The sequence below is a fragment of the Echiichthys vipera genome (assembly GCF_963691815.1).
Source record: "Echiichthys vipera genome assembly, chromosome: 7".
In the NCBI taxonomy this organism is placed as follows: Eukaryota; Metazoa; Chordata; class Actinopteri; order Perciformes; family Trachinidae; genus Echiichthys; species Echiichthys vipera.
Window position 1 is genome coordinate 741,332 of NC_139832.1, and position 8,326 is coordinate 749,657.

The following is an 8,326-nucleotide window of genomic DNA, read 5'->3' on the forward strand; positions in this document are numbered from 1 at the left end:
ACCACAGGGTTCGACACTGGTTCCACTTCTTTTCTTCTAATCTTTAAAGGATCTTCTTTTATTCATCTATTTGCAGATGATACTCGTTTATACTTTTAAACCTCATTTACTGCAAAACAAGATGGGATTTATCCGTATTAATAAATTAAAGGTTTAGTTGTTTTCAGATATTTTAATGCGGAAAAGTTTGATTTTTCTGGTTTAAACATAAAAAAATTAAAAAAATTTAAAGGTGTACCACAGGGTTCAACACTGGGTCCACTCGTCTTCTCTATTTTTGTTGACACTCTTTCTTTAATTTGTTCTGATTCTTTTGTTAAACTATATGCAGATGATTCACGTTTATACTTTAAAACCTAATTTATGGCAAAACAAGATGGTTCATCTCAAGGGATTCAACCTAATGAATAAACTCCTACATAGAAATCATGTTTTTAGACGTTTTAATGTGGAAAAGTTTGATTATTCTGGTTTAAACATTTGTGATAATGTAAGAAATCAACTAAATGTAAAGGTGTACCACAGGGTTCAACACTGGGTCCACTTCTTTTCTCTATTTTTGTTGACGCTCTGTTTAATTTGTTCTGCTTCTTTTGTTAAACTATATGCAGATGATTCACGTTTATACTTTAAAACCTAATTTACTGCAAAACAAGATTCAAGAATCTTTATTTATCCCGAGGGAAATTATTTTGCAACAGTTTCAACACAAAGATGAAAGGATCAGAGCGACAATAAGCATAAAAACATAATCACATCAAAGCAAAGCTAACGTAAAATAAATCAAACAGTAACTAAGTGTGACAGAGTGCAACAGACATCGTGGTTAAACGCAGGTTTATACGATAAACAACAACACGCAGCGTGAAGTTTAGCAGCAGATTAAATGAAATAAGTACAAACTGAATAAGTGAGAAGGAGCGAAAAGTGAAAGTGTTAGAAATGTAACAGCATTTCCTACTGAACTAAGTTACAGTTGGGATTTATCCGTATTAATAAACTTGTACATAAGGAACAGAGGTCGAGTCGTTTTCAGACGTTTTAATGTGGAAAAGTTTGATTTTTCTCGTTTAAACATTTGTGAAAATATAAGAACTCAACTGTTGTTCGCTGAATAAAGTCTTTTATCCGGTTCAAAGAGTTAAAAAGTGTTGAAACTGTGTTTAAAGTGACCTGTTGACCTCTGACCTCACCTGTGTTTGTGTCCTCAGTGTCCAATCAGCGGTGATCAAAGTGTTCCAGGGCGGCGCGCTGCAGAGTAACGAGCTGTTCACGCTCAACGAGAGCATCAGGTGACGAACGCAAGACAGAAAATACGTATGAAAGTCAAACGCAGCGTCCTGAACTCCCCCGTGTGTCTCTGCAGGTGGCTCCTGAAAACAGAGATGGGCTCCTTCATCACGGACTACTTCCAGGTTTCTCACTCTTCATTCATTTAACGACAGTTTTTCAGATACGCAGACGTTTGTTTTCTGATACGCAGACGACTGCAGACGCACCTGAGGAGGGAGGAGGGAGGGGAAAACACATTAAAAAAATTAATAATTAAAATTTAAAAAATAATTTAAAGAAATAAATGAATGAAAACATTTTTTTAAAAATGAAAAAAAATTATAATTACATTAAAAAAATTAATGATTCAATTTTTTAAAAGAATTTTAAAAAATAAATGAATGAATACATTTAAAAAATGAATTAATATTTTTTAAAGAATTTAAAATAAATGAAATGTTTTTTAAAATAAATGAAAAAATATAATGAATAAATAAAAAAGAATAAAAAAAAATAAAAATTGAATAAATACATTTAAAAACAATTTAGAATAAGGAAAAAATTAATGAATATTTTTTAAAGAATTAAAATAAATGAAACGAATAATGAATACATTAAATAAATAATTACAAATAAGTAAAAATAAGAATTAAAAATAAATGAAAATATATAAATTAAACTTACTTAACTTAATGTGTGTGTGTGTGTGTGTGTGTGTGTGTGTGTCTGTGTGTGTGTGTGTGTGTGTGTGTGTGTGTGTGTGTGTGTGTGTTGCAGAACCAGCTGCTGACTCGTGGTCTCTCTGAGGTCCTGGATCAGGTTCTTCAGTCCGGTGAGTCACATTTTGATACCAACAACATTACACATACACCCACTGTCCCCTTTAATTTCTAAATGTACTTATTTATTTTTATTTATTCAACTCTTGTAATGTGCGTGTGTGTGTGCGTGCGTGCGTGCGTGCGTGTGTGTGTGTGTAGGTGATGAGCAGCTCCTGGTCCTCGCTGACATGTGGGAAAGGTTCTTCACAGAGATTCTCCCGACGCTGCAGGCGATCTTCTACCCCGTCCAGGTGCACACACACACACACACACACTCTGTCCCTGTGTGTGCGTGTGTGTGTGTGCGTGCGTGTGTGTGCGCGTGTGTGTGTGTGGTCAGATCTTTAAATAAGCTGCGATCATTCGAGGTCAGTGGATTAACTTTGAGCTTTGTGTTTTCACCTGGTTTGTGTTTGTTTTTGGTTCGACGCGGTTTTGTCCGTTACAACAAACCGCTGAACAAGAAAACAGAAAATCAGCCAGAACAGACGACTGCAGCAGAAACAACCACAAAATCCTCACATCAGAGACAGACAGACACAGTAGAAGGACGAAGGAGAAATGAGGAGGCGTGAGGGAAACACCAGATACAGGGACGAGGGGGCGCCGTTCTCTGCCAGCAGCACCAGGGCGGAGAACGGACACAACCAAAACACACAAAAACACACAAAAACACACAATAACAGGTGAAAACAAGCCAAAAACACACAAAACCAGGTGAAAACAAGTCAAAAACACACAAAAACAGGTGAAAACAAGTCAAGAACACACAAACAGGTGAAAACAAGCCAAAAACACACAAAACCAGGTGAAAACAAGTCAAAAACACACAAAAACAGGTGAAAACAAGCTAAAACACACAAAAGACAGGTGAAAACAAGCCAAAAAGACACAAAAACAGATGAAAACAAGCCAAAAAGACACAAAAACAGATGAAAACAAGCTAAAAACACACAAAAACAGGTGAAAACAAGCCAAGAACACACAAAACCAGGTGAAAACAAGCTAAAAACACACAAAAACAGGTGAAAACAAGCCAAAAAGACACAAAAACAGGTGAAAACAAGCCAAAAAGACACAAAAACAGATGAAAACAAGCCAAAAAGACACAAAAACAGATGAAAACAAGCTAAAAACACACAAAAAACAGGTGAAAATAAGCCAAAAACACACAAAAACAGGTGAAAACGAGCCAATAACACACAAAACCAGGTGAAAACAAGCCAAAAACACACAAAAACAGGTGAAAACAAGCCAAAAACACACAAAAACAGGTGAAAACAAGCCAAAAACAGGTGAAAACAAGCCAAAAAGAAGGTGAAAACAAGGCAAAAACTGGTGAAAACACACAAAAACCAGGTGAAAACAAGCCAAAAACACACAAAAACAAGCCAAAAACAGGGGAAAACAAGCCAAAAACACACAAAAACAAGCCAAAAACAGGGGAAAACAAGCCAAAAACAGGTGAAAACAAGCCAAAAACAGGTGAAAACACACAAAAACAGGTGAAACAAGCCAAAAAGAAGGTGAAAACAAGCCAAAAACAGGTGAAAACACACAAAAACAGGTGAAACAAGCCAAAAAGAAGGTGAAAACAAGCCAAAAACAGGTGAAAACACACAAAAACAGGTGAAACAAGCCAAAAAGAAGGTGAAAACAAGCCAAAAACAGGTGAAAACACACAAAAACAGGTGAAACAAGCCAAAAACAGGTGAAAACAAGCCAAAAACACACAAAACCAGGTGAAAACAAGCTAAAAACACACAAACAGGTGAAAACAAGCTAAAAACACACAAAAACAGGTGAAAACAAGCTTAAAACACACAAAAAACAGGTGAAAATAAGCCAAAAACACACAAAAACAGGTGAAAACGAGCCAATAACACACAAAACCAGGTGAAAACAAGCCAAAAACACACAAAACCAGGTGAAAACAAGCCAAAAACACACAAAACCAGGTGAAAACAAGCCAAAAACACACAAAAACAGGTGAAAACAAGCCAAAAACACACAAAAACAGGTGAAAACACACAAAATCAGGTGAAAACACACAAAACCAGGTGAAAACACACAAAAACAGGTGAAAACACACAAAAACCCGTCGACCCTGAAGAAAACAGCAGCTCTGAGGAAACTGTGCTGAGAAAAGTGAAGAGGACGTCGTCACCAAAGAACTGATGTGTGTGAACTTCCTGTTCCTGTTCCTGTTCCTGTTCCTGTGCAGGGTCAGGAGCTGACCGTGAGGCAGATGGCCCTGCTGGCCTTCAGGGACCTGGTGCTGCTGAAGCTGCACCTGGAGGACACTCTGGGATCTGCAGCGTGCGTCCCTGCTCCTGTGACGCAGATGCTGCTGGTGCTGCAGGTACGTTTCCTGTTTCATCAGCGGTGTCCTTCAGGACTTCCTGTCGCCTCTAACAGCCTGTGGACGGACCCAGGAACACAGCCAACACTGATGCTAACAGAGATGCTAACACTGATGCTAGCAGAGATGCTAACACGGATGCTAACAGAGATCCTAACACTAATGCTAACATAGATCCTAACACGGATGCTAACAGAGATGCTAACACTGATGCTAGCAGAGATGCTAACACGGATGCTAACAGAGATACTAACACTGATACTAACACTGATGCTAACACTGATGCTAACAGAGTCGGCTAACGTGAACTAATGAGTCCACACATGCTGTTCTTCGGTTCAGGATCAGACCCCGGTGCTTCTTTCTCTGTGAAATAATGAAACTCTTCCCCCTCTCCGTCCGTCCGTCCCTCCGTCTGTCCGTCCCTCCGTCCGTGTGTCCGTCCCTGTGTGTGTCCGTCCCTCCGTCTGTGTGTCCGTCAGGGTGTCCATGAGTCTGGAGCTCCCAGTCTGGAGTACTACCAGCTGGAGCGCCTGGTGGAGGTCGTCGTGTCTCCGTACCTCAGCGACGTGCTTCAGGACAGACACCGGCTGCTGTTGGGTGAGTTTCCCGCTCAGAACTAACGGCTCTCCTGAAACGCTGCGTTTCCTCAAAGTTAGCACAGGAAGTTCAGGAGCGGGCGGCCATTTTGTTTCCTGTTTGAAACAACGCGGAGCGACAAACTCCGACGAAAGAGAAACAAAGACGCTGGTGATTCGTGTAAAAGCAGCAACAGGAAGTCATCGTGGTCAAGATGTTCAGCGATCACCGTGACCACGATCGTTTCCACGGCAACAAGTGAAACGGACGTGATGCCTGCAGACTCAGGGTCCGTCCGCACAGAGGCGTACCAGAAACACACCGCACAGAGTGGAGGGTCGACCTTCAGATCCAGACTTTGAGTGTGTGCTGGGTCAGAGGTCAGGGGTCAGAGGTCAGGGGGCGTGGCTCAGAGGTCAGGGTTCAGGGGGCGTGGCTCAGGTGTCAGGGGGCGTGGCTCTGAGGTCAGGGTTCAGGGGGCGTGGCTCTGCGGCCCCTCGCTGTTTGAATCCTCAGCAGGTTAATCTCTTAATCTGCTTCATTCCAGACGATTAACAAGGTCACAAACACGTAATCTGTGTGTGTGTGTGTGTGTGTGTGTGTGTGTGTGTGTGTGTGTGTGTGTGTGTGTGTGTGTGTGTGTGTGTGTGTGTGTGTGTGTGTGTGTGTGTGTGTGTGTGTGTGTGTGTGTGTGTGTGTGTGTGTGTGTGTGTGTGTGTGTGTGTGTGTGTGTGTGTGTGTGTGTGTGTGTGTGTGTGTGTGTGTGTGTGTGTGTGTGAAGCTGAAGGAGCAAAGTCTGAGTCGTTACGTCAGAGTTTAGTTCAGTTAAGACGATTATCTGCTCACTTTGGGTTTGAGCTGCTGAGGAGGAGGAGGAGGAGGAAGAGGAGAGGAGGAAGGAGAGGGGAGGAGGAAGAGGAGAGGAAGAGGAGAGGGAGAGAGGAGGAGGAAGAAGAGGAGGAGGAGGAAGAGGAGGAGGAGAGGGAGAGAGGAGGAGGAAGAGGAGGAGGAGGGAGGAGGAAGAGAGGAGAGGAGGAGGAGGAAGAGGAAGAGAGGAGGAGGAGGAGGAAGAGGAGGAGGAGGAGGAGGAGGAAGAGGAGAGGAAGAGGAGGAAGAAGAGAGGGAGGGGGAGGAGGAAGAGGAGGAGAGTAAGAGAGGAAGAGGAGAGGAGGAGAGGAAGTTGAGGAGGAGAGGAGGAAGAGGAGAGGAAGAGGAGAGGAGGAGGAGGAGGAAGAAGAGGAGGAAGAAGAAGAGGAGGAGGAAGAGGAAAGGAGAGGAGGAAGATGAGGAGGAGGAAGAGAGGAGAGGAGGAGGAAGAAGAGGAGGAAGGAGAGGAAGAGGAGAGGAAGAGGAGAGGAAGAGGAGAGGCAGAGGAGGAGGAGGAAAGGAGAGGAGAGGAGGAGGAAGAGAAGAGGAGGAGGAGGAAGAGGAGGAGAGGAAGAGGAGAGGAGGAGAGGAGGAGGAGGAAGAAGAGGAAGAGAGGAGAGGAGAGGAGGAGGAAGAAGAGGAAAGGAGAGGAGGAAGAGGATGAGAGGAAGTTGAGGAGGAGGAAGAGGAGGAAGAGGAAAGGAGAGGAGAGGAGGAGGAAGAGAAGAGGAGGAGGAAGAAGAGGAGAGGAAGAGGAGGAGGAGAGGCAGAGGAGGAGGAGGAAGAAGAGGAGGAGGAGGAAGAAGAGGAGAGGCAGAGGAGGAGGAAGATGAGGAGGAGGAAGAAGAGGAGAGGCAGAGGAGGAGGAAGATGAGGAGGAGGAAGAAGAGGAGAGGCAGAGGAGGAGGAAGAGGAGGAGGAGGAAGAAGAGGAGAGGCAGAGGAGGAGGAAGATGAGGAGGAGGAAGAAGAGGAGAGGCAGAGGAGGAGGAAGAGGAGAGGAGGAGGAGGAAGAGGAGGAGAGGAAGAGGAGAGGAAGAGGAGGAGGAAGAGGAGAGGAGGAGGAGGAAGAGGAGGAGAGGAAGAGGAGAGGAAGAGGAGAGGAGAGGAGGAGGAAGAAGAGGAGGAGGAGGAAGAAGAGGAGGAAGAGAGGAGAGGAGGAGGAAGAAGAGGAAAGGAGAGGAGGAAGAGAAGAGGAGGAGGAGGAAGAAGAGGAGAGGAAGAGGAGGAGGAGAGGAGGAGGAAGAAGAGGAGGAGGAGGAAAGGAGAGGAGAGGAGGAGGAGGAGGAAGAGGAGGAGAGGAAGAGGAGAGGAGGAGAGGAAGAGGAGAGGAGAGGAGGAAGAGGAGAGGAGGAGGAAGAAGAGGAGGAGGAGGAGAGGAGGAGGAGGAAGAAGAGGAGGAGGAGGAGGAGGAGGTGGAAGAGGGAGAGGAGGAGGAAGAAGAGGAGGAGGAGGAGAGGAGGAGGAGGAAGAAGAGGAGGAGGAGGAGGAGGAGGAAGAGGAGGAAGAGGAGGAGGAAGAGGAGGAGGAAGATGAGGAGGAGGGAGAGGAGGAAGAAGAGGAGGAGAGGAGAGGAGGAGAGGAGAGGAGAGGAGGAGAGGAGAGGAGGAAGATGAGGAGGAAGAGGGGATTTAACTGCTTTAACTTCCTGTGACTGTGATGGGACCTGTGTTCATCTGCCTCATTCAGACTTTGTTGTTTTTTATACTTCCTGTCTTTTTGTTGTTTCCTCTTGTGTGTTTTTGATCAAGACAGAGAAGAAGTGTGGAGTTAGCTCCTGGTTAGCGTTAGCATCTCTTCCGCTGTGTCTCAGTCTAACAGTAAAAACCCGTTTCCGGTTTCTTCCAGAGCCGCGCCACCTGCACGCGTCATCGTCGCCCTCGTTGCTAGGCGACGGTTCCCGCGCGGAGACGGCGGTGACGCAGCATCACCGCTCCTGTGACGCGTCGTCCCTCGCGCCGCTGGTGGAGCAGGAGGGCGAGGCGTACCTGGAGAAGGCCGGCGGCGCGCGGCGCCACACGGTGGCCAACGCGCACTCCGACGCCGCGCTGCTGTCCGGGAGGAGGCTCGCGGACACGGACACGGACGCCGGGGGGAGAGCGGGGCCACGGGGGGCGGGGCGCGTGGCCTTTATGATCGGGGGCGGGCCCATGAGTCCCAGGACGTTCTCCAGCCAATCAGACGTGACGGAGGCTCCGAGGGGCGGAGTCACCGGCTGACGGGAGACGACAGGAAGCAGGAGGACGGGGACAGGAAGTACGACGGGACCAGAAGACGAAACCGGAAGTGACGTTGTGGGAAATACAATTATGGAGTCAAAGAAGTGTAAATACTAATACTAATAATTAATAATAAATAAATATGGAATAAAAAGTAATACGACTGTAAATGAATAATAATAATTATTAATAATAATTAATAATTAT

General features: G+C 45.4%; 1 protein-coding gene across 1 annotated transcript in view; it reads left to right on the plus strand.

The window, feature by feature from the left end:
* The window catches only part of LOC310949023 (proline-rich protein 5-like), a gene marked incomplete at its 3' end in the record, with an annotated part of 16,360 nt that extends 8,241 nt beyond the window's left edge, over positions 1–8,119 (plus strand). Inside the window, exons 3-9 of the mRNA XM_083916355.1 lie at positions 1,212–1,292; positions 1,367–1,415; positions 2,050–2,104; positions 2,253–2,344; positions 4,318–4,455; positions 4,938–5,055; positions 7,749–8,119. Coding sequence (XP_083772481.1) covers positions 1,212–1,292; positions 1,367–1,415; positions 2,050–2,104; positions 2,253–2,344; positions 4,318–4,455; positions 4,938–5,055; positions 7,749–8,119 — 904 coding nt within the window. The remainder of the gene's footprint in view (positions 1–1,211; positions 1,293–1,366; positions 1,416–2,049; positions 2,105–2,252; positions 2,345–4,317; positions 4,456–4,937; positions 5,056–7,748) is intronic.
* Positions 8,120–8,326: the final 207 nt, after the last annotated feature.